The sequence below is a fragment of the Esox lucius genome, chromosome 5 (assembly GCF_011004845.1).
Source record: "Esox lucius isolate fEsoLuc1 chromosome 5, fEsoLuc1.pri, whole genome shotgun sequence".
NCBI classification, from domain to species: domain Eukaryota; kingdom Metazoa; phylum Chordata; class Actinopteri; order Esociformes; family Esocidae; genus Esox; species Esox lucius.
In genome coordinates, this window is record NC_047573.1 from 32,063,562 (window position 1) to 32,090,699 (window position 27,138).

The 27,138-nt window shown below is 42.2% G+C and overlaps 1 protein-coding gene across 2 annotated transcripts; it reads right to left on the minus strand.

Moving 5' to 3' along the window:
* Positions 1 to 4,290: 4,290 nt before the first annotated feature.
* smarcd2 (SWI/SNF related, matrix associated, actin dependent regulator of chromatin, subfamily d, member 2) lies at positions 4,291 to 27,138 on the minus strand. 2 transcript variants are annotated; one of them, XM_010864580.5, is made up of 13 exons: positions 26,839 to 27,138; positions 14,677 to 14,867; positions 12,895 to 12,934; positions 12,688 to 12,810; positions 12,379 to 12,498; positions 10,885 to 10,980; positions 10,393 to 10,494; positions 10,040 to 10,201; positions 8,930 to 9,027; positions 6,644 to 6,779; positions 6,083 to 6,205; positions 5,713 to 5,814; positions 4,291 to 5,575 (listed from the first exon to the last, which is right to left on the minus strand). In XM_010864580.5, exons 1-13 carry the CDS (start codon positions 26,992 to 26,994, stop codon positions 5,522 to 5,524), a joined length of 1,503 nt encoding a protein of 500 aa, XP_010862882.3. In that variant the 5' UTR covers positions 26,995 to 27,138; the 3' UTR covers positions 4,291 to 5,521. The 2 variants fall into 2 exon arrangements, with proteins under 2 accessions (XP_010862882.3, XP_010862881.3); XM_010864579.5 differs by having other exon boundaries at positions 5,701 to 5,814.

A 27,138-nucleotide genomic window follows, 5' to 3' on the forward strand; every position in this document is an offset into this window, starting at 1 on the left:
AATTCCTCCAGCTCCTTTAATGTTGCTGTAGGCCTCCCTGACCAGTTTTCTCCTAGTCTTTTCATCAATTTTGTAGGGACGTCCAGTTCTTGGTCATGTCTCTGTTGTGCCATATTTTCTCCACTTGATGATGACTGTCTTCACTTTGTTCCATGGTATATCTAATGCTTTGGAAATTATTTTGTACCCTTCTCCTGACTGATATCTTTCAACAAAGAGACCCCTCTGATGCTTTGGAAGCTCTCTTCGGACCAAGGCTTTTGCTCTGAGATGCAACTAAGAAAATGTCAGGAAAATCCTACTAAAACAGCTGAACTTTATTTGTGATTAATCAGAGTCACTTTAAATGATGACAATTATGTAATGAGGTCTATTTAACATGAGTTTGAATGTGATTGGTTAATTCTGAACACAGCCACATCCCCAGTTATAAGAGGGTGTGCACACTTATGCAATAAGGTTAGTGTAAGGATTTTATTTTTCATTTTTCCCCCTCAAAGATTTCAGTTTGTTTTTTCAATTGAATTGTTCACATTATAAGTCACATTAAAAGCGGAAAAAGTTCTGACATGATTTATCTTTGTCTCATTGTTTGACATCACAAAAACCTGGCATTTTCACAGGGGTGTGTAGACTTTGTATATCCACTGTATAACCCTATGCAATGAGTATATGCCCCTCCTAAGATCAATGTGTATTTGCTGTATTATTCTTTTTTTTGTATGTTGAAGATGGCTATGCTTAGGATAATGGATTATAAAGTAAAACAAATGGCTACAGTTGACAGAAGAATTTGTATTTAATAAAATGTATTTTTAAGAAAGGAGCTACTGGGTTTAGATGTCCCACCATGGGGTCTTACCCGAGGGTGCGTTTGCCCCATGTTACCCTACATACAACTATGGACATTTTAGAAGAGATTTAGAAAGACAAACACCTGTCTATACAAGGTCACACACTTTCCCTCTCCATAGACTTCAAAGTTTAATATTTTCAGGAGCCCAGTGATCTCCAACATTGTGAAAAGGAAGAAGTTAAAACCAGCAATACTTTTCCTAGAAATGATTGCCTGGGCTTAACAAAGTAACTGAGCAAGGTGGGTAATAAACAGGGAACTGACCAAGAACCCAATGGCCACTGATAGATTCTCTGGGTTTCTCTGTAGAAATGGGAGGATCTGCCAGAAGGACAAGCATCTCTATAAGCATTCCATCAACCAGACCTTTCTGTTAGTTGAAGGACAAGCATCTCTACAGCACTCCATCAACCAGACCTTTCTGTTAGTTGAAGGACAAGAAGCTGCTCTTGCCATCTGAAGTATTCTGAAAGCTTGATGAAAAAGGTTCTATGATCTGATGAGACCAAAATCAAACTATTATACCATCCCTACAGTGAAACATGGCATGCAATATATATTATTTTAAACATATTGACCAGATGACTATGTTGCAGAGACTCACAAACTGTTTTATCAGAACAGGCAGTCTCATAGTTACCTGACAGAACACAATGTGTCCAGTTTGATCGCAACATTACTGTTAACTGCCCAGAAGGAGGTGCTACAGGGTTACATTTTTGGACATCTTGTTCACTACAGAATATCAGCAATCTTGGTCAACTTGCCCAACGCTAGTTTTCATTTTTATACAGACAGCAGGACAAAGTTAATGGTTTTTACCAAGTATAAAACAGATCCACTAAACCTGCCAGGTGTAGTCACTATGCTATTAAAAAAAAATAGAGAGGGTAACCACTTATGTCTATGGGTTTTTAAACATCACTTAGTGGGTCTTGTGAAAAAGCTCTGACTCAGAATTTGATTATGTTTTAAATAAGCATTATTCTTTTAAAGCAACATTGTGTTTTACCTAAATTTCTGTCAGAAATTGATCATGTTGAATACTATGAACATACATGCCATTATGGCCTTATTATGTATACGGGACACTGAACCATGGGGCTGAGGCTTGTAACAAATTAAAACGTACCTCCATCACTGTACCCTTTAAACAAGAGTGAGCTGGCCTCACTATCTGTACAGAGATTAAGCCATTGGTATAGTTTTCATTTACACGGCCATACCTCAGCATCTCCCATTTTGGAGACTAATAAGGATTATTTTTATAATACCTCAGCATCAATCTATGTCGAACGAGGTCATGGTGGTATAGCATCATGCTATGTGGATAGCACTCAGCGGCAGGGACTGAGTGACTGGTCAGGAAGGAGCAAAAGAAGAACAGAGCGAAATACAGAGGTCCTTGAAGAAAACCTGACCGAGCGCAAACAGGACCTTGGCAGACTCAACTTTCCGAATGACAGCAACCTGAAGCACAAAGTAAAGACGATGTTGGAATGGCTTCATGAACAGGTCAGTGAATGCCATTGAATGGCCCAGTCCAAGCCTGGAATAAACACCATCTGTGGGGAGACCTGACAATCGCAGTTCACCGATGCAAACCATCCAATCTCCAAGCTTTAGATGTGCAAAGCTGGTATAGGCAAACTTCAGAAGACTTAAAGGTGTGATAGCTGCCAAAGGCACTGCTGCAAAGTACTGAATAATTGGTCAGAATACAGATTTCTGTTTATTTTCAATAACACTTCTTTCTAAAGAATTGTACATTCTTTGAAGGTAATTAAGGAATTAAGACTACAAAAATAACCTATTCTCAATCATGAGCTGACTTAGTAATAACATTTTACTGTCAACCCATATTTGGATAAATAATTACTTATTCTGGCATAGAATGTCCTTGTTGTTAAAAGTATTTATGGGGTCAAACATACACCGATAACATTATGACCACCTGCCTAATATTGTGTAGGTCCCCATTTTGCCACCAAAACAGACCTGACCCATCGAGGCATGGACTCCACTAGACCTCTGAAGGTGTTCTGTGGTATCTGGCACTAAGACGTTAGCAGCAGATCCTTTAAGTCCTGTAAGTTGCAAGGTGTGGCCTCCATGGAACAGACATGTTGGTCCAGCACAGCCCACAGATGCTCGATTGGATTTAGATCTGGGGAATTTGGAGGCCATATCAATACTTAGAACTCACTGCTGTTTTCCTCAAACCATTCCTGAACCATATTTGCTTAGGTAGGTGGTACGTGTCAAAGTAACATCCACATGAATGGCAGGACCCAAGGTTTCCCAGCAGAACATTGACCAAAGCATCACACTGCCTCCGCCGGCTTGCCTCTTTCCCATCGTGCATCCTGGTGCCATGTGTTCTGCAGGTAAGCGACGCACACGCACCCAGCCATCCTCGTGATGTAAAAGAAAACGTGATTAATCAGACCAGGCCACCTTCTTCCATTGCTTCGTGGTCCAGTTCTGATGTTCACGTGCCCATTGTAGGCGCTTTCGGCAGTGACACGGGTCACCATGGACACTGACTGGTATGCGGCTAAGCAGCCCCATACGCAACAAACTACGATACACGATGCATTCTGACACCTACCAGTACCAGCATTCACTTTTTCAGCAATTTGAGCTACATTAACTTGTCTGCTGGATCCTAACATGCTGCAGGCTGAGGAAAATGAGTTTGTGGAGGCAAAGTCTAAGCAGCACAGAACATAAATGTAGGCTTAGTTTGGCTGTTATTTGAGAAGAGTTATAAACAAAGGACTGAGACAGGTATAACCAGCAATACCTGTTTAAGCAAGTCCTATTGTGTAAACAGCCACAGGCTTTTACCCAGCCTGAACACAAACACACAGCATGCATATCAGGCCAGTGGTTAAGCCTCCTGTAACTGAAAACAGTAAAAGCTCTTGCATGGTTGCCAATGCAAATGCTTTCAATGAAGAAAAAAACACATTAGTAAATTATATAGCCGATCTGTTTGATGTAACTGTTAAGCCAACGTTTGACAATAAAAAGGAGTAAAGAAAAACAGATCTTGTACCAGGCTATCTGGATTCAATTTCTTATCAAGATTATTTCCAATTCTATTAGTTGTTCATTTAATAGAATTACTGTTGACCTACAAATCAGTAAGTCTTAACCCTAATGTAAAAAGTGAATGTTAAATACAACTTTTTCCAATTCCATTTATTTGACAAAATGGCAAAGATACTCCAGAGTATAAATGTATAAAAGCTTTTGATTTAGTATACAAGACATGCAAATTCCTGGCAAATAATGTGTCAGAACAAAACATTAAGCATTACTGGCACGGTAACAAGAGTCCTTAAGTGCCCCTTTCCACAAAAACTTTTTTGGACTGATAATCAGATTTTTGGAATGTTCATAGGAATTAAGACGTTTTAAGTAAAAACCTGCATATAACAAAATCCAAGCTAGATTGAAGTTTACATGAAGAAAAAAAAATATATACACAATGTGGAACAACATTGATTTGCATTGTAAAAAAAATACTATAGGTTTGGATTCCTATTAATTCCAAGTTTCAGATATACTAAATGAAATTCCTTTTAGGGAGAACCACTTGCACACACTCAAACTGCCAAACGTTCCTCCCTAGCAAGCCATAAAAACAGCATGTAAACATTTAAAGAAAAAAACAAATTGAAATAAACTGAAATACAACAGATGAACAAATTGGGCTCCTTTCCTTGCAAATGCAGCCACTAACAAATTACCAGCACTAGAATTTCCTGAGTGTCCTGGCCAAATGTGAGTTCTTGAATATAATTCAGAATTTCTGAGTTAGAAATGTTAACAAGCTTCCCAAAAAAAGGTAACTATAGTTTAGCTACTCCCCATAACAATAATCTATATGGCTTTTAAGAAATAAGGTAGAAACCTTTTCAAGGTGGCAAACAACTTGTCAAAACAACTTGACAGTATCAATGCTTAAGACATTATAGGCAAATGTAACTATAGTTCAGCTACTCATCCATAACAATCAACTTTATGGCTTATAAAAAGTAATGTAGATACCTTTTCAAAGTGGCACACAACTTGAGTCAAATAACCTGCCAGTACCTATGCTCAATACATAAACAAATGTAAGTCTGAAGGATGCTTCTGCCATCTTGTTTTTAAGAGAGGCAGAGATAGAAAATCTCATTAGAAAATCTCCAAAAAACAAGGATTGAAAAGTGAAAAACTAAACATGCTTTGTACAATGACTGTGCTTAACAATTACCTTTTCATATAACACATTTACACTGTAGATGCATTTTTGCTAAATTTAATTATGGTTTGTGTCAGTATTGCATTTCCTTTGCTCTTCAAGAGAATGTGTAAAAATGGTGCATTACTACAAAAATGCTATTACCAGATGCTAGCAAAGTACTCTTAAACCTTATTACCAAAACAGCACCAATTATACAAAGACCACATTGGCTGCAACATTTATGAAACAATATACTGTATCATGAACTGTTACAAAGTGGTAAAAAAAGGCAGAGCGGATTGGTGCAAGCGGATTCCAGTTCTGTAGTTGTGTTTTGGATAAGAGTAAGTGTAAAACTGGAGTTTTAAGATCATTTTAAGCGCACCTCGCGGCAGTTAATATATTGAGTTGCTATGTTCGATTGACCCTCAGGTGAGTCGTATTCCCAGCACCTGCTCCAACTCCTGTCTCCGCTGCTGCACCTAAGACACATGAATGCATTTATATGTTTACCAGTCAAACAGTGTGGCGTTCATTTCTTTATAAACGTCAACCAGTCCTAAACAATCTAAAGGGAATAATAATAGCGGGTCAAATGTTTGCTAACCTTGATGCCTACCTTAGAGTAGACGTATCGACCCACAGCTTCTGGCACCCATGGGGCCTGGTAGAACTCAGTCCGTCTCTCCTCTTCCGGGTTTCCGGCCACATCAGTCATTAACTAAGAAACACATTAGTAATTTACTGGCATGTCCGGTGTCCTTCAATAACTTATAATTGTCTCAATGTGGTCTACATAACACTCTGTCCAGAAGTCTAATGATCCTTACGTATAGACATTATAATACAGCAGTTCTATTTGCATTGTATAGATGTCTGACTACGAAAAAGGAAGTGTCCAGAAAGAACCAATAGGCGGGAGGGTAAAAAGACACATTTTGATATGGAATGCAGCCCAGAACGCCAAGTTATTTACAGCAAGTCAGTACCTTGAGGTCTCGACTTTGGGACTTCAGCCAGTCTTTGATGAAGTCCTGAGGGTTGTTGCTGAAGCTCAACATGAAGTCTCTTTGAGTCTTCAGCTGGTTGATGGACTCGATGGTCTCGTGGATCTGTGAAGAGTCGAGTGAGGACATGCCTGATACACAGCTCTTTGTAATCATATCCAGTCTGTTTTGACAGTTGAACAAACAAGTCTGGACTCAAGTCTGTTAGTGCTTTCTTGGACATAATTCATATCTGGGACCAGACAAAGTACAAGCAATGTTGACTCAATGATTTCATCTATTTTCTTGTGATCTGGCAGAATCCTTCCAAATGTACAATGGTCTCTACTTACTAGTTCAGTCATGCATGATTTTTACTGTTGATTTATCACTCCAACCATCAGGCCTTATCCCCTCAAGAGTAATGCATCTCTAAAATATTCCACTGATTTAAAGCAAGGGTCGGAAACATCTGGGCCAGACTTAATGTGGCTCTTAAAGGGGAACGGGAAAAAACGATCACATTGATGTGGGTTTGTCAGACCTCTGTGGATTAATACCTACCTTCATCTCCAGGGCGGCAATCTCCTGCTGATTGGTTGTTGAGGACAGGAAACTATTCATCTGGCCTTTCAGTGGGTCATCCACCTCCACGTCAATGTCATAGCATGCAGTCTTCTTCTGGTCATTAGGGTCCACGCTACAGAATGGAGGGAATAGAATGGACAAGTTGATATGTAACATGTAAGACACATCCTTTATTTTGACCGTCTCATGGAACGGCTAAGCTATGTAAAACTATGAACCAGAGTTGAGGAATACAAACAGATCTATTCACTCTATTCATACTCTGGAGTGCACTAAAAAAAGGTGGTCTCTGTCTGATTCCATTTACGGCACGTTGAGCTTTGCAGCAGGTTAGAAAGCATTCTGGACCAGTCACTGTAATAGAAGCAGAACCATGCAGAATGATTGGTTGTTTGACGGCAAGAATTTGATGAAATGCACGGCATACCATACCTTAACACGGCATACCATACCTTAACACGGCATACCATACCTTAACACGGCATACCATACCTTAACATGGCATACCATACCTTAACACTCTGGTCAGCTAAGAACAGGAAGATAATGCTACAGTGGGCACTTGATAACCAACAACAGATAATTAAAGACTGAATATAAAAAAATATGTTTGCCTAGCCTGACAAATCTCAATTTCTGCTGGGCTTGCAGATGATATTAATCAGAATTTGGCATAAGCCGTAGGAGTACATGGATCCGTGTAGCTAAGTATTGTTGATGTCCACGTGAATCTCTTCACGGCCAGTCAACCTGTAAACAAATGGATGCTTCCAGCAGGACAATTCGGCATGTCACAAAGCATGCATCATCTCAAGCGGATTTTACCAACATGACAGTTTACTTCAATGGCCTGCAGTCCCCAAATCTCAATCCCATAGAGCCCCTTTGGGATAAAGGAACTGGGGGTTTGCAGCATGAATGTGTTTATGCTATTGAGTTGGCAAGGACTAAAATCCATAATGAATGTTTCCAGCATCTTGTTGAAACCATGCCAAAGAATCCTGGAAGTTCTGGAGGCAAAAATACGGCCTACACAATATTTCATTGGTGCAACCTGGCCACAGATTTGTCTTAAATACATAGTACATCCTAGAGCATGACCCAAATATTGTATTGTATGAGGCAAAGCAAATGTGATCATTTTTGTTTTTGTGGAAAGAACAGGTTCCATGGGTCGAAAACAAAAATGGCAAGGGCTACATATACTGCCGTTCATGTTGTGCTTTCAGAAAGAACAACTACCGAAAACCTGCTCTTACAATAAGTCTCTGCAGCAAGTCGCGTGAATTGTGGCCTAATGGTGGCGTGTAGTCAATTTGAAAAACTTGTTATGACTGCCTATATCATGTTGTGAAAAGGGAGAAACCATTCACGGACTATGTCTATGTTCATGACATTGTCTGTGAATAGGGATAGAGAAGCCATACAGACTTGCTTGTGGACAGTTAGTGTCATGTTAACTAGGCCTGCCTACGCGCTGGCTAGCAGTGACACAAGATCCCAGTCAACCAACTAGTGCAAGTACTGTACTGCTCCATATTTATGTGACCAGAAATATATTAACTATTTTATTTTATGTCCATGTTTTTAAGTCACATCAAATAAAAAAGCTTCTTCATGAAAAGATGATAATGATATTTATACTAGCTATTATGTTGATAACCATTTATAAAAAGCAATGATGTGTGTTGCATCATATTTATGTAAACAGCAATTGCTTGTATCAACTCTCATGTCTCATATCACATGCAAATCTATGGTATTAATCAATATTCAGACGATATGATATTTACATACTATATATCTGTAAACTACAAAAAAAATATTGTATTCAGTTCATGCCAGTAATTTTTTTTCCTGGCCAGTAGATTTCAGACCAACTGGCCCCAGTGAGAAAAAAGTTAGCGTTGGACCCTGAATTAGAATTTCAGGAAATGTGTGTGAATGATGCGTCTTGCCACAGGAAACCAACATTTGGTTCTATGGCAACCAAGAGAAATTAATATCACATGCATTATCTAAACTGGCCCAAGGGGAGGGGCATCATGTATGAGACAACATGCTTATTATTGCCTTCTGGTTTTGACCTTCATTTTAAACCGTCCAAAACAAGAAAGCAGCTTGTTGGAGGAATTGTTATAAGCACTGGTTTCCCAGGTTCCCATCCATTCCTCTCAGATTTATACAACAACTTACAGGGCAAGTGGTGATTTGCAATAGTAGCTCATACACCATTTCACCCCAACACAGAGACTTAGTTACCTGATCATGTGATTGATGATGATAGGGTCTGGGTGTTGCAGCAGGGCAGCCAGCTTCATTGGAATCTCTGGGAACCTCATACGTGTGCAGCCAAAAATCTACAGGAGATCAGACATGTTGAAGGGATCGAAAAATCATTTTTGAATATATTTTTGGCCATTTGTAATGCTTATTTGACAGAAAATAGTGGGAAATCAATTATGCCCCTGGAGTTGGATAAACCACTCTTTTTAAATGTAATATTCTTTAACTAATTTCTAAATAGTGTTATTGACTCGTCCTATATTCATGTGGGGCAAACAATTAGAAAATAAATAGGTAAAAAAATATATTTCCTAATCTCCTAATCTTCCTACCTCCGATCTCTTCCAATCGATACTTACAAGTTTCTGCTGCTAAACCACCCCCCTCCCTTCACATTTTCTTGCTAGTCTAGTTACAGTAAAAAAATAAAAAAGAAATTACAAAAAAGCAACAAAAAAAGAACCAGCAGCTATTTGAACAGACATTCTGAATGTGGTTGCATGCCAATTTAGAATATTGGGCAGACTATGACATTATGTTGCAGCAGGAGCAGGGCACGGACTAAAAACATTGGGAAGGGCTCTATGGAGACATTTTGAATAGGGCCAGTAGGAGGCATTCTTTACTCTGGTCTAAGGAGATCCAAACTTGCCAAGGCAGTAACTGGGGACATCGTCCTCAGTAGGGTGCTGGGTTTCAGAAAAGACATTAAAACTCTCTGTGGTCACTAAAGACCTTGTGGCATTTATCGTAAGAGTATGGGTGTTAACTGCGGTGTCCTGAGAAGAATGTCCAATCTGGCCCTCATACTATCATGGCCACATAATCACATCCAGATTCCAGCAGTCTCAGCAGCTGCCTCCGGTGTGCATGCACTGCAGCACGAGTACGAACCCAGCCCACTGCATCTGGGAAAGAAGGCTGGAGTTCTTTCTGTGCTATAAAGCATTAACAAAAATCTAAAAGGCTTTCGGTCAAAGTCCTGAAAGCAATGCTACTGAGAGTCTGTGGCACTATTAAAAAAAGAAATCACCGTCAGAAAATAAGTAATTGCCTTAGGCGGCATGAGCTTGTTCGTGCTCGCACCTGTCTGAAGTAGCGGTTGCAGTTGATGTACTCCTTCTCGTGGCTATCCTGAAGCTTGTTGTTCTTTATGTAGAGCCACAGGGCCTGCATGATGCTGGCCCTTGTCTGGGTGTGCACGCCTAGCAGCCGCGCCAGCCTGGGGTCCAGCTTATACTGAGGGGGCTGTGTGAAGAGGATGGGCGGGGTTGATAAGAACATGTATTTAGGTTGACATCTATAGAGCATCATAGTCTGATGTGTCGCTCAACATAGAGAAATTGTTTGAGAGAACAAAATGGGGATGGAAGGCAAAGACAAGAGATAGAATAAGAGAAAAATAAGAGAAAGGCCAAAATAGAGAGATGAGAGAGTACCTGGTGGTCCAGCATTAGGAGAAGGGTGCATTTTACATTCACGTCCCCTGGCCTCTTCACCTGGAAGCCGTCTGTCTCCTGAGTGGTGGGCATCCTGTGCCACTGAAAGAGAGTTCAAAACTGCATTCAATATTCAGTACACTGGTGCAAATGTTTTGCAACAGAAAATGAAAACACTGAAACAGATCACTGTTTGCATCTGTTTTCTGGTGCCTAGTGAATACACAACAGAGGGTCCTATTCATTAGGCAACAAATGGTTGAAAACAGACTGCAACCCCGAGGGACCAACTGCACTTATGTGAAACACTAAATGTTTTCCCGATGCAAAAAGTCGTCCTTTGTTGTCTTAAAAACATTTCCTGGGTGAAGAAACAGCACAATGACAAGTTCAGTGGACATTTAACCGTGGTCGCAATTCAAATCTTTGTTCAACGGGGACCATTCTGGGAAAAAAATTATTTAAAGTACTGTGTATTGATTTTCTACATACCTCCACCAAGTGGTTATCAGGCCCATATAGCTCTTTATCAAGCTCGATGACTAAACTCTTGAAGAAAGATGAAAACTTCTTCTTCTGTTTGCCAGGCTAGGGACAGAATTTGAGAAAAGAAAAGTAATCAGAACCATCAATCATAATATGGTATTGCTCCCTCCCCTAAAAATCATGGATCTGTCACAGTAGCGAAGTTCTATGCAACATGAGAGACAAACGCAAAACCGAGGTGAATGTCTTGCCGCAGAGGTACGGTATTCACAAAACGACGCTTGTTGACCTGGTGTAGACGCTCAGTTATCAACGGAAATGTGTCAGTCACGCAATCTCCGTCGGGATGCACATTTACTGTCACGTGAGGTGCTGTGCTACAGCTGCGTTGTTTAAAACCGACCACACCAGGGAGATGAGGGAAAACACAACTTTCTAATGAAGTTGGCTTAGCGTTCCCCCCCCAATCCTTTCAATTACTATTTGCGCAACCTTCCACCCGTTCACCCCTTCCTTACACAAGCTCTAACCATTGAGGCAACAAGAAACACAAGAAGAAGAAAAAAAATCCCTATTTTTTTGTGTGTGGCTGCAAGTCAGTCTTGGGTAACTTCCAACTGGCACTGGATTCCTTTTCTAGCGCAAGGCTGTCAAAGGACTGTGGTTAAACCTTGGGCCCTACGTAGGGTAAGGGCAGCCACATGGGACAAACACAATGACTGTCAGCTTGGAAAAGGAGAAGTGCGAGGTGTGCACATCGAACTGCGGCACTTAAACGAAGGAGCCGCAATTTCAATTCCTTGTTTCAGAGAAGAGGGGGAACCCCAGGCCAAAACAGAAAACACATCTGGCAGGGTAGGGTAAGCCAAGGACACGCAGAGTTGGAGAACACTGGAGAGTTTTGAAAGCACATCTGTTTGATCAAAATGTTCGTGAGACAGGCGAACGGGAGTGGTTGTGGATATTCAAGAGCCAGGGCTGTCCAGAACATTTTGATCATGTTTGGCATATGGCCTATAACCTTTATGCAAATGACAATAGGTTACAGGCAGAGAGCTGAATTAAAAAGGTTTACTCCGGTCACATGATCATCAACCTGAAATCACTTTGCAGCTGAAAAGACCCACCTTGCAAACCAATCATTGGTTTAGAAGACAAAATGAGAGACAACTGATGCGAGCCTTCTAAAAGAGCAGTGCTTCCCGTCGCTATTCAAATTGTTGTAAAACTCTTGTTGTAAATTCTTATTAATATTTTTCAGTATCACAATATATTATGTTTTTGACTGCGTGTATTGCAGAAATACCATGTGGTATGTGACTTCAAACAGTTTTCTCTAAATGGTGGATCACGTTCAATACCTACTTGCTTTTGACTTACAACTAAGCATTGGCTAAAAATATAACAATTGTTTTACAGGGAAATTAGGTGGGTGACATAACTCAAGTTAGAGGCTACTGCTTCTATCAGAAACACAAACAGACACAGTTGGTCACTTACGTCCTCAAGCAGTTTCCCCTCAACCCTTAGTTCCCAGGACGACATTTTTTCTGCATCTTCACCTTCTGGCTTGCCGGGTGTGTAGGTGTTGGATATGTAGATCCTCAACTTACGCTTTTGCTGAGAGACAGGAAGGAACAAAAGAGCATACATCACTCAACCGATTACAAAGAACGATTCCCATACTTCGACCAAACGTGGATTCAAATAAAATTTCTAATATCCCACTTATGTTTACGTTAATTCAGAGTGAAGAATGCATATAATACACATATTCAAAATATTCAAATACATGTGCAAAAGCTGTACCGTGATGGGCTTTTTGATAGCTTCTTGGATCTCCATGCGTTTGCGGGCAATGGTCTGGTCCAGCTTTCTTTCAAAGGCCAGCAGGTCCATGTATGCCTGAGACTCTGGGACCAGGTCTCGGATCTGGAACCAAGACAAGGAAGTTTAATATATGTGGGGCAAACTTACTCCCCATTAATAAAAGGATAAATCCAGAGCCAGACTCACCCTCTGTGGAAGCACCTTGTCGGCCATCTTCCGCCTTTTGCTACGGAAACATTATCAAAATAGAAGTGTTTTAGTATTTTATATTGCACACTGCAAAGTTTGCTTGTTCAAAACTGCCACGCCCCCACACGTTTATTATGACTGGTATTAAATTTATCAGTGAACCACTGATTGGGTTGCATTATTTGTGCAAACCATATATTTATTTTTGTTTCTCAGTGGACACGTTCGGATGGTACCTCTCTTTTTTCTCTGTTATGTTATACTAACTGTGACCCGGGGGCCTGGGTAGGCTTATCACTTTGGGCCCAAAGGCTTTCACTTGGTCACAAATAAATCAAGCTTAGTTTTCTTTGATCAATTTATAGCTCCCCTTCCTTTCAAGTAAATCGAATTATTCAGGGCCTTCTGATATCTATCATCTTTTGGAAGCTAGACTTGAAAACACAAAACCTCTGTTGTATATGGAAATGACAGAACAGAGAGGGATAACGGTCACATCTTTTCTCTAAAAACAAGAACAACTGGGTGACGTCATTAGATTTAGCAGTAAAACATTTGCCAGTGTTTGTGTGCTTCTCTCTGGCAGACGTGGCATGGTCATGGGACATCTTTGGTTAAGGTCCCTTTGTTCTTAACCCTTCTTCTTTGCAGCAGATGGAGTACAACAGGTATACTATTGCCAAGAGGACAGCGCAGGGGTACAAAAGAATCCCATCAAAGGCCTGGGAAGGTTGCTGGAGGCTGAATGTCTCCCTTAATGTATTATTAATGGTCCGTCACCACACTATGCTTGCAGTACTGCGGTCCACTTCGATATAAACGGCTTTCACTTGTTTTGTGGTGGTGTCACAAGTAGCTCAAGTGGTTTGGGCTGTCAGATGCACTATGACATTAGGAAAGACTTACAAACAATAGATTTTTGTTAAGATTTTCAGTGAAAGATCAAGAAGATGAACAATAAAGAGATTTTTGTTGTTCAATCCAGTGAAATGCAAGAAGACTGAAAGTTAGTTTAAATCCCATGTACAGAAGTCTACAGTGCAACAATTTAACAAACACAAAACAAAATGTAGATACATTTGTTATTTGTATAACAATAACAGCAGCAGGATATAGATTTATCAAAGACAGCACACCCCTCTTCGGCTAGATGAGCAATGAAATGGCTAGATTTTCCTATTAAAAGTTTAATAGCACTGATTGTTAATTTTATTTTTCTCTCAATGAGTAGTCGTAATATTCATAGAGACGAATAATGAAAAAAATACCTAAAAGAGTCAGGAAAGCCAGGAAAAACACAACAGAGAAAACTAAATTCAGTAAAGTTTTCTACCGAATTTCCAATTGTATTAACCCTTATCGAACAGGTATTTTGACAGAGAACAAAGGTCCCTGGTGAGAGATGTTGGGAGAGAAAGCAACAAAAAACCTTGACGTTCATGATGTTACATTTTTAACTCTCATACCTGAAAAGGTTAGAGACCCTGGCAATAGACATTTAGGCTTTACATAATACATTTTTAGAGTGTAGAGACAGATTGCATGTTGTCATGACAGAAAGTATATATCATTCAAACTCTGTATATATTCTTCCAAAAATAACTTGAAAATAATAATATTGATAATGTCTGTCCATGTATATTCCCATATAGCCACAATCCTTTGCAGTGTTAAAAATCTGGATGCTTTGCAATGGTGCCCCATAAACTCATAACCCTCTCGAACACAAGCCCATGTCTTTTTAAAACAGTTGGGGCCCCAGTCCACCCAATAACTCACCCACGCCTTGGCCCTTCCAATCCGCCCTGCTGCTGCTGTTGAAGAAGAAACCGCTTTCGGGAGGCATCCATGGCAGAAGGCCCCATTCCTGTGCGTAAGGGCATGTTTCCACCCCCATATGAGGGCCCAGGGCTTCCCAATGAACCCATGGCCCCCATCGGGACCCCCCTGTTGGGTGGCATACCGGGGCGCTGCAAATTAGAATAGACGGTGGTTACCTTAATGGCTAGCTACAGTTAGGGCAGTCATGATTGACATTTTAGTTGACTATAATCACAAATAATTGCGATAAATGATTTAATTGTCTATATTGTTAATTTGATGCCACTTTTATACTGTAAGCCTAATAATATAGTAAAAATACACGTGCTGGATCCAAGATTTGAGTTGGCTAAAAACCAAAATGCGCCCAGAGCTGAGAAGTTGTTAACATCAATGTTAACAATTGCTCTTCACAAGCAACAACAATTAAATTTTCCTGTGCTTTGTGATGTTTCACCTTTAACTCTGCTGCAAATATTACAGCCTGATTATTTGAAATAGCTTCATGCAAGCCTTCCTAATGTAGCAAAACATGTTTTAACGCTCAACTGATTCATTCAGTTAAAAAGGACAATACATTTTATTTTCAAACGTTAATAGGACTATGCAATGGGGCAACAGATATTTCGATCCATGTATTTTACTGAGCATTATCTAATAAGAAAATATGGATGAAAATGAAAAAATGCAACTTATAATTCAATTTACAATATTCTGGTGTGCCATAGAGAAAGGTAGCACTGACCTTCTACATAGTGGCTTCGCATGCACTATGTAGTTTCTTGCTTATAATTGTTTTTCATTTTGTTCATGCTAGACTGTCGCTCATACAGTATGATCGACAAGCACTTGAATATTTGTTCATTACTGAACACAGACTTTACACGGCTCACTGGAGTGATTGCTGGAATTATTTTGTTCTGCAGCCGATCTGTTTACTAATATGCCAAGTAACGTGCAGGTATCTTATGTAGATCTCGGACGAGAAACTGCAATCCGTCATTTCCGAGCATTTTACTCCCAAATGTTCAATCACTGGACAACAAAATTGAAGAACTACACGCACGGGTGAACTTTCAGTGGGACATTGCAAACTGCTGTGTGCTAACATTCTGGAATCATAGCTGGATCCCTTGGTGCCAGACTTGTGAGTCACCCCTGCTGGCTTTTCTATCTACCGGCAGGACAGACTGTCGAAGTCAGGTAAACATAAGGGCAGAGGGGTCTGCATTATGGTTAACTCTTGTTGGGGAACGGATGTGCAGTGCTATCTACACACAGAGCTACTCTCTGTAAAGATACAACCCTTCTAACTTCCACAGGAATACAGCTCCGCTATAATCACAGTAGTCTATATAGTCCTGTAGACGAATAAAACTTGTGCAATGGAAGATCTATATGGAGTAATAAATGGACTAGAGGATGCCCAACCTGACGCAGCGGCTATTGTTCTTGGCGATTTTAATAGAGCAGATACAGTGGGTAGAACAAATATCTGATGCACTGTAAGTAGTAAAACCTGCCAAATCGGCAAAGCATGTAGAGGTCTGTAATTTTTAATCATAGGTACACTTCAACTGTGAGAGACAGAATCTAAGAAAAATCCAGAAAATCACATTGTATGATCTTTAAATAATTAATTTGCATTTTATTGCATGACATAAGTATTTGATCACCTACCAACCAGTAAGAATTCCGGCTCTCACAGACCTGTTAGTTTTTCTTTAAGAAGCCCTCCTGTTCTCCACTCATTACCTGTATTAACTGCACCTGTTTGAACTTGTTACCTGTATAATAGACACCTGTCCAACACTCAATCAAACAAACTCCAACCTCTCCACAATGGCCAAGACCAGAGAGCTGTGTAAGAAGGGATAAAATTGTTGACCTGCATAAGGCTGGGATGGGCTACAGGACAATAGGCAAGCAGCTTGGTGAGAAGGCAACAATGGAAGAGGTTCAAGATGACGGTCAATCTCCCTCTGTCTGGGGCTCCATGCAAGATCTCACCTCGTGGGGCATCAATGATCATGAGGAAGGTGAGGGATCAGCCCAGAACTACAAGGCAGGACCTGGTCAATGACCTGAAGACAGCTGGGACCACAGTCTCAAAGAAACCCATTAGTAACACACTATGCCGTCAAGGATTAAAATCCTGCAGCGCACGCAAGTCCCTCTGCTCAAGCCAGCGCATGTCCAGGCCCGTCTGAAGTTTGCCAATGACCATCTGGATGATCCAGAGGAGGAATGGGAGAAGGTCATGTGGTCTGATGAGACAAAAATAGAGCTTTTTGGTCTAAACTCCACTTGCCGTGTTTGGAGGAAGAAGGATGAGTACAACCCCAAGAACACCATCCCAACCGTGAAGCATGGAAACATCATTCTTTGGGGATGCTTTTCTGGAAAGGGGACAGGACGACTCCACTGTATTGAGGGGAGGATGGATAGGGCCATGTATCGCAAGATCTTGGCCAACAACCTCCTTCCCTCAGTAAGAGCATTGAAGATGGATCTTGGCTGGGTCTTCCAGCATGACAACGACCCGAAACACACAGCCAGGGCAACTAAGGAGTGGCTCCGTAAGAAACATCTCAAGGTCCTGTAGTGGCCTAGCCAGTCTCCAGACCTGAACCCAATAGAAAATCGTTGGAGGGAGCTGAAAGTCTGTATTGCCCAGTGACAGCCCTGAAACCTGAAGGATCTGGAGGAGGTCTGTATGGAGGAGTGGCCCAAAATCCCTGCTGCAGTGTGTGCAAACCTGGTCAACAACTACAGGAAATGTATGATCTCTGTAATTGCAAACCAAGGTTTCTGTACCAAATACTAAGTTCTGCTTTTCTGAAGTATCAAATACTTATGTCATACAATAAAATGCCAATTAATTACTTAAAAATCATACAATGTGATTTTCTGGATTTTTGTTTTAGATTCCGTCACTCATAGTTGAAGAGTACCTATGATAAAAATACAAACTTCTACAAGCTTTATAAGTGGGAAAACCGGCAGTGTATCAAATACTTGTTCTCCCTACTGTATGAGGAAAGTTCTACCAAAATACCACCTTTCCTACTCGGGTCAATTAGATACTTGAACACTGTTATTCACAAATATGACATGGTTACAAACACCTCCCCCACACCCTGCATTCAGTAAGGCGGATCACACATACATTTTGCTCCCCCCATCCTCTAGACAAAGAAAGAAAAAAGTGGTTTTCTCAGACAGTTCAACGCTGGAATGAGGGATCCATAACCGCTTGAAACAATGGTGGTGACATTGATCAATACACATGCATTTCCAAATGCATTGAAGATGTCGTCCTAAGGGTCACTCTCAGGAGTTTCCCCAACCTAAAGCCCTGGGTTAATGCTAATGTCCGTGCTAAGCTCAGAGCACGGTCCTGCGCCTATAGCTCCAGGGACCTGGAGGCTTTGAGGAGATCCAGATAAGACCTAAGGACGGCTAGCAGGGTTGGGAAAAGAAAATACAGGGTTAACTTGGAGTCTAATTACCACAGTTCTGACCCCAGACGCATGTAGGGGGGACCGCGACACATCACAGAATACAAAGGGAGAAATTGCAATGATGCTCGTCCCACTGCCTCGCTCCCTGACCAGCTCAACACCTTCTATGCAGGGTTTGAGGCGACAAACACAATTCCTTCAGTGATGCTTGCTGAGGACCAGGACGACTACACTCCGTCCCCAACCATGGCTGACATGAAGTGAGTTTTTTAAAAAGTGAACCTTCGGAATTCACCAGGGCCAGATGGCATTCCAGGCTGTGTCCTCAGGGGGTGCGCTGACCAACTAGTGGAGTTTTCACCTCCATATTCAACCTCACACTGTCTGTCTGTAGTCCCCTCCTGCTTCAAACAGACCACCATCGTCCCTGTACCGAAGAAACCTTCCATCACCTGCTTGAATGACTACCTCTCTGTAGCACTGATCTCAACCATCATGAAGTGCTTTGAGTGGCTGGTCAGAACTCACATCTGCTCCATCCTTCCTGACACCTTGGACCCCTTTCCATTTTGCATACCACCCCAATAGATCTATGGATGATGCCATCGCACCTGACAACACACACCGCCCTCTCCCACCTGGGAAAAGGCAACACATACATGAGGGTGCTGTTCGTGGACTACAGCTCTGCATTCAACACCATTGTGCCCACCAGGCATGTTTCTAAGCCAGGTTTTTTCATGCATAGAGGAAATTCTGTAGCCCCCCTAAAGAGGTTTTAGTGAGTACCAAAATTGTAAGAATTGAAAATAAAATAGCATTTCAAATCCTCTCTGAATGTGTTTAATAATTTATCAAACAACTGTGGAACAAGCAGAAGATGAACGGAAGTCTAATGAGATCCTCTAACCGACGTCATTTTCCCCTGTCGGTTATTTCATCCTGTTAATACCTTCCCCTTAAAAACATTCTACTGCGTATGTAGTCACGTGTCTCCGCCTTAAATCAGGTGTGACGTCATGTCCAGTTCAGAGTTACGACGAACACAGCATTAACACCTTCCTTTGCAAATGGATCATGGACTTCCTGATGGGCAGACCCCAGGTGGTGAGAATGGGCAACTTCACCTCCTCTGCACTGACTCTGAGCACTGGAGCCCCCCAGGGCTGCGTACTCAGTCCCCTCCTGTACTCCCCTGGCCACAGACAGCTCCAAAACCATCCTTAAAATAGCGGAAGACCCTACCGTCCCGGGCCTCATCTTCAACAACGATGACACCGCTTACAGAGAGGAGGTAAAGAACCTGGCTACATGGTGTCAGGACAAAAACCTCTCAACGTCTGCAAGACTGAAGAGATGATTGTGGACTTCAGGAAGCGGCAGAGGGGGGGGGTCATGCCCCCATACAAATCGATGAAGCTGAAGTGGAGAGTCACCGAATTCAAGTTTCTCTGTGTGTTCATCACAGATGACCTCACTTGGTCCAGACATGAACTCGGCAGTGTCCCAAAAACGACTATACTTCCTGAGGAGACTCAAGAAGTTTGGCATGTCTGTAAAAACTCTCACCAACTTCTACAGGTGCACCACTGAAAGCATCCTGTCAGGCTGCATTACAGCCTGGTACAGCAACTGCTCTGCTGCAGACAGATGTCCCTCCAGAGGGTGGTGAAATCTGTAGAGCGCGCCATCGGCTGCCATCTCCCCTCCGTGTAAGGAATCTACTATACATGATGCCTGAGGAACAGAAAATGCCACAGAACAGAAAAAAAAAAATCGCAGCTACCCAGGCTATGGTCTGTTCACACTGCTGCCGTCTGGTAGACGCTACCGGAGCATCAGGGTACGCACTTCCAGACTAAAACTTTTTTTTTTACACAAGGCCATAAGGCTCCTCAATCAGGAACACTGATCCATGATAATGCCGATCACACACGAACATTTCAGATGCTCTGATGTCCTTTCAGGTACTTTTAATGGGCATTAGAATATTCCTTTGCATGTACCATTCATAAGCATATTACACTAATATATATATATATATATATATATATATATATATATATATAAATAATACTCAATACTTCTACCATACTGTTCATCCTCCCCATCTTACTCTTTGAAAAATGTATGCTAGTCTACATTGTATGTATATTATTGCCATATCTATAATTTCAGTATCACTACCAATACTGCTGCTAGTTTACAGCACTATTTAAACAGCTGCTAGTGTACAGTGTTATGTATATTATTAATTTATCTTCTAGCTATATTTCTGTTGTGTATATATTTTTCTTAATTCTCACTGCATAGTTGTAGTGTCCTATGCCCCCATTCATAAGCTTATTACACTCATATGCATCTATTCTATTCAATAATTCTACCAATTGCTGCTAGTTTACATTTACGTATATTACTGCCATAATAGCCATATCAAATGCTCCATAATACTACCCTAATTGCTGCTAGTTTACAGCACGGTTTTTTAAAACTGCTGCTAGTTTACAGTGTCATATATAGTGTTGCTTTATTATTTTTTTGTCAGGCTATATTTTTGCTTATATATTATTCATAACTCTCACTACATGGTTGTCGGGTGCAGGATGATGCTGTTTTCGGTGCATTTACAAATAAACCTTGAAACTAGTAAAAACAGTTTATACTTGAGTGATTTGTTTTCCTTTTGCCGGTCAGCATTGATGCCACAAAAAGGTGACTAAAACGTGTGTCTATTGAATAATAATAATAATAATAATAATAAATGTTTAGAAGTTATATTATGTTGCATTTCAAAATTATTCAAAATTAAATTATTCTAGATTAAAACATACTGAAATAAGGAAAGCAAATGATCTGCGCCCAGAACTTTCTGCACAGTTGACAAATGCTTTTCTGAGCCCCTCGACTAGACATGCTAACTGATGGAAACAGATGTAATTCAGTAGCCTATTTGTTGAGATGTTTCCAACACTGGTTTAAAAATATCTTATTTAAATTGGAAACATGATTTTGGAATCAGAATATAGTGCTACAAGATTGACCCTGATCAAAAGTTTACATACCCTTGAATGTTTGGCCTTGCTACAGACACACAAGGTGAGACACAGGTGAAAATGAGGACCGCAAGTCGGGGGCATAACTTAATATGGGGGTTCCTTAAGTTAGGCCCATTGAAGGTTTCCATTGGTGTGGTGTTTTCGATTAAGTGCATGCTTTTATGAAGGAAGTATTACAGGGTCAACGACGAAGATTTTCCAATTGACAACCGCTTGCTATATATTTAGGGATAGTTAACGTGTTCACTAAGATCGCTTATCTACTGAATTCTTTGAATCTGAGATTCGAATAGCGTTCCAGAGACAGACAACACTTATAGCTACGTTTAAAGAAAGCTAGCTATGCGACGAAGTAGTCTACTTACTATTTCTGCCATAATGTGGCACATGGATTGCGATTATTACCTAAAACCGAAGCGTTCCAGCTTGCAGTGCATTTGCAACTCTGCTTCAATCGAATCCTGGTAGAGACGTATTTACAGTGCATCAGGCTCCAGCAGAGGGTGGTGCAAAATGTACACGGCCCGGGGTTTGACAGGTGGATGTCAAACACCGTTGCCTTGTCTCGCACCACACGAGCCATGTCTAGTCAATTAGGGTACGTTATAACTAGCTAAAGATGTATGATGCACCTGTCACTCTATGCAAGCAGGCAAGATCCATTTATTTTGTAGCTTAATATACACTATGTTGTCATTATTTAGATATGTAAACAAAATAACTTGTCATGGCCATCGTCTATGCAATGGTGTAAAAAATATTATTTGGCTGTGTCCACCAGTTTTGTGAAGTTGCTAAGGATGAGCTAAATTACCTAAACAGAGTTCATAACTAACCAGTGACCTTAATTGATTATTTACACTCTTCCTTTTAACAAAAATAAAATAAGTATTAGTAAACAGCTGGATTCCCAGGCCCTTAAAACCAGGGATCAAGTGCATAATCTTGGTGTTCTGATAGACTCAGACCTCACATTTAACAGTCATATCAAAACGGTCACCAAAACAGCATTCTATCATCTAAAAAATAACATTCTATCATCTAAGCTTTTATATCTAGTAGGGTTGACTACTGTAATGGCCGCTTAACTCGACTCCCCAAAAAGGCTGTAAAACAGCTGCAGCTCATTCAAAATTCTGCTGCTAGAATGTTAACCAGGACCAAGAGAACAGAGCACATCCCTCCGGTTCTTAAATCTTTGCATTGGCTTCCAGTCAGTTACAGAATAGATTTCAAAGCTGTGCTTTTAGTTTATAAATCTCTGAATGGTTTAGGACCTGAATACATTTCTGATATGTTTGAGGAATATAAACTGAGCAGGGCTCTTAGATCCATGAACAGGTCAGCTAGTAGAGCCCAGAATCCAAACTAAACATGGAGAAGCTGCGTTTAGCACTTATGCTGTACAAAACTGGAATAAACTACCAGAAGATCAGTGAGGTGCACCAAACCTATCAATTTGTAAATCCAGGTTAAAATCACTTCTCTTTTCACGTGCCTATGACTGAGCTCCTAAACTTAACCACACTGTTTAGCCTTATAGCTTCCTATGTTTTTATCCCGATTTTATTATTTTTATATTTTCATATTCAAATTTTTATTATGATGTTTTCATTTGTTTTGATGTTTCCATTTGAGTATTTGTTTTATATTATTGTATATACATACTTTTTTTTTTCTCTTTGTAAAGCACATTGAATTGCTTCAATGTATGAATTGTGCTATATAAATACATTTGCTTGCTTTACCTGGTTACTTAGATCTTAATTAGATACTTCCCCTAAAGTGGTGAACACAGCCGAACACAGTTAAGTACCCTTACTTTGTACACCTCTACTTCTATGTGATTGTTGTGATCTTTCATTTCAGTTCCAAAGATGTGTTGTTGAGCTGGGGGATGCTGTTGCCTGGCAAATGCCAGTCAGTACCGTTTAATCACTTATTAAGGAGTGGAAATTCAGGGATCTCTTAATACCAAGCCAAGGTCAGGTTGATCAATAAAGATTTCCACTGACAAAGAAATTATCAGTCTATAATTTTAATGGTAGGTTTAATTGAACAGTGAGAGACAGAATAACAAAAAAATGCATGTCAAAAAAACTTTCGCTGTCACACACACCCACACAGACGCCCCGTCACACACACTCACACACACACACGCCCCGTCACACACACCCACACACACCCACACAGACGCCCCGTCACACACACTCACACACACAGACGCCCCGTCACACACACTCACACACACACACGCCCCGTCACACACACCCACACACACACACACACACGCCCCGTCACACACACTCACACACACACACACACGCCCCGTCACACACACGCCCCATCACTCACACACGCCCCGTCACACACACCCACACACACACACACACACGCCCCGTCACACACACTCACACACACACACACACGCCCCGTCACACACACGCCCCATCACTCACACACGCCCCGTCACACACACTCACACACACACACACACGCCCCGTCACACACACGCCCCATCACTCACACACGCCCCGTCACACACACACACCCACACACACACACACACGTCCCGTCACTCACACCCACACACACACACACGTCCCGTCACACACACACACACACACACACGTCCCGTCACACACACTCACACACACACACGCCCCGTCACTCACACACACACACACGCCCCGTCACTCACACACACACACGCCCCGCCCCGTCACTCACACACACGCCCCGTCACTCACACACACACACACACACACACGCCCCGTCACTCACACACAGTCACTCACACACAGTCACTCACACGCACACACACACACAGTCACTCACACGCACACACAGTCACTCACACGCACACACAGTCACTCACACACACACACAGTCACTCACTCACACACACAGTCACTCACTCACACACACACACAGTCACTCACACGCACACGCCCCGTCACACACACCCACACACACACACGCCCCGTCACTCACACACGCCCCGTCACACACACCCACACACACACACGCCCCGTCACTCACACCCACACACACACACGCCCCGTCACTCACACACACACACACGTCCCGTCACACACACTCACACACACGCCCCGTCACTCACACTCACACACACACACGCCCCGTCACTCACACTCACACACACACACGCCCCGTCACTCACACACACACACACACACGCCCCGTCACTCACACACAGTCACTCACACACAGTCACTCACACGCACACACAGTCACTCACACGCACACACAGTCACACGCACACACACACACACAGTCACTCACACGCACACACACACACACAGTCACTCACACGCACACACACACAGTCACACACACACACACACACACACACACACAGTCACTCACACACACAGTCACTCACACGCACACACAGTCACTCACACGCACGCGCACACACACACAGTCACTCAAACGCACACACACACACAGTCACTCACACGCACACACACACACACACAGTCACTCACACGCACGCGCAAACACACACAGTCACTCAAACGCACACACACACACACACACACACACACACAGTCACTCACACGCACGCACACACACACACGCACGCACAGTCACTCACACGCACACACACACACACACACACAGTCACTCACACGCACACACACACACACACACACACACACACGCACACACACACACAGTCACTCACACACACACACAGTCACTCACACGCACGCACACACACAGTCACTCACACGCACACACACACACAGTCACTCACACGCACGCACACACACACACAGTCACTCACACGCACACACACAGTCACTCACACGCACACACACACACACACACAGTCACTCACACGCACGCACACACACACACGCACGCACACAGTCACTCACACGCACACACACACAGTCACTCACACGCACACACACACAGTCACACACACACACACACACACACAGTCACTCACACACACAGTCACTCACACGCACACACAGTCACTCACACGCACGCGCACACACACACAGTCACTCAAACGCACACACACACACAGTCACTCACACGCACACACACACACACACACACAGTCACTCACACGCACGCGCAAACACACACAGTCACTCAAACGCACACACACACACACACACACACACACACACAGTCACTCACACGCACGCACACACACACACGCACGCACAGTCACTCACACGCACACACACACACACACACACAGTCACTCACACGCACACACACACACACACACACACACGCACACACACACAGTCACTCACACGCACGCACACACACACACGCACACACACAGTCACTCACACGCACACACACACACACGCACACACACGCACACGCACACACACGCACACTCACGCACACACACAGTCACTCACACACACAGTCACTCACACACACACACACACAGTCACTCACACGCACGCACACACACAGTCACTCACACGCACACACACAGTCACTCACACGCACGCACACAGTCACTCACACGCACGCACACAGTCACTCACACGCACGCACACACACAGTCACTCACACGCGCGCACACACACAGTCACTCACACGCGCACACACACAGTCACTCACACGCACACACACACACACACAGTCACTCACACGCGCACACACACACACACACAGTCACTCACACGCGCACACACACACACACACACACAGTCACTCACACGCGCACACACACACACACACACACACACAGTCACTCACACGCGCACACACACACACACACAGTCACTCACACGCGCACACACACACACACACACACAGTCACTCACACGCGCACACACACACACACAGTCACTCACAGGCGCACACACACACACAGTCACTCACACGCGCACACACACACACAGTCACTCACACGCGCACACACACACACAGTCACTCACACGCACACGGTCACACGCAAGCAGTAAATCCAATGCAATAATATGGAGAGAAACTAATTTTAACATGTTTTCGCTCTCAAATATTAATCATTTTATAATAATATATTGTATATAAATAGCTTGGACCAGTATAAACACACAAAATATATCTAAATACAATAACCCCCCACTTCTATCAACACACCCCTGGAGTATGCAGCATAAACGACTACTTACTATAACGAGTAAAGAATAATAATATTCAGTGACTGTTCGAAAGTTTCAAAAAAAGAAAGTAGCCAGGACCATGTGATTCGTAATGAACAACTCATGCCGTGGTCCATTTTTCACTTTCTTGAAATGCGGAAGTTGGCAGATGAAAATGAAAAGTCAACAACGTTACCATATAATGAATACGCGATGCTAATTACTTGTCAAATCGAATACGTATATAGGTTTTTTAAGGCTGTGTAGATAACGTTATCCCCAATTTAAGTAACATTGACATGTTGTGAAACTCCTTAACGTTAGCTTCTGTCAGGAACACGCTACCTACTATAGCACTGCTTTACATATTTTGTCAATAAAGCAAATAAAGTACTAATTTTAAGTTATAAGAGATAATTGCATATAATTAACATCAAGTTAGAGTAGGGAAATATTTTGTCGCATTACCTGGTGGTACTGGGGAGCAGCGTTCATGGCTCGAAAACCCAAACTCGGTTGGATTCCTGGTATCCTCATTCCACCGCCTGCATGGCCAGCGTTCATTGGATTAACACTGGGGTTCATCGGACTCGGAATACCTTGAAAGCTTCCTCTTGAAGCCATTTTCTGGAGCTAAAACGGTGTAACGTTTGGTCGCCGTTTTTGTCGGTATGAAGAACCAACTTTCTAGCTGGTAATACACAGAGGCCACAATCTACTCCGCGCGTACTGACACTTGAGTTAACGGTAGCAAACATTGGTCGCGTT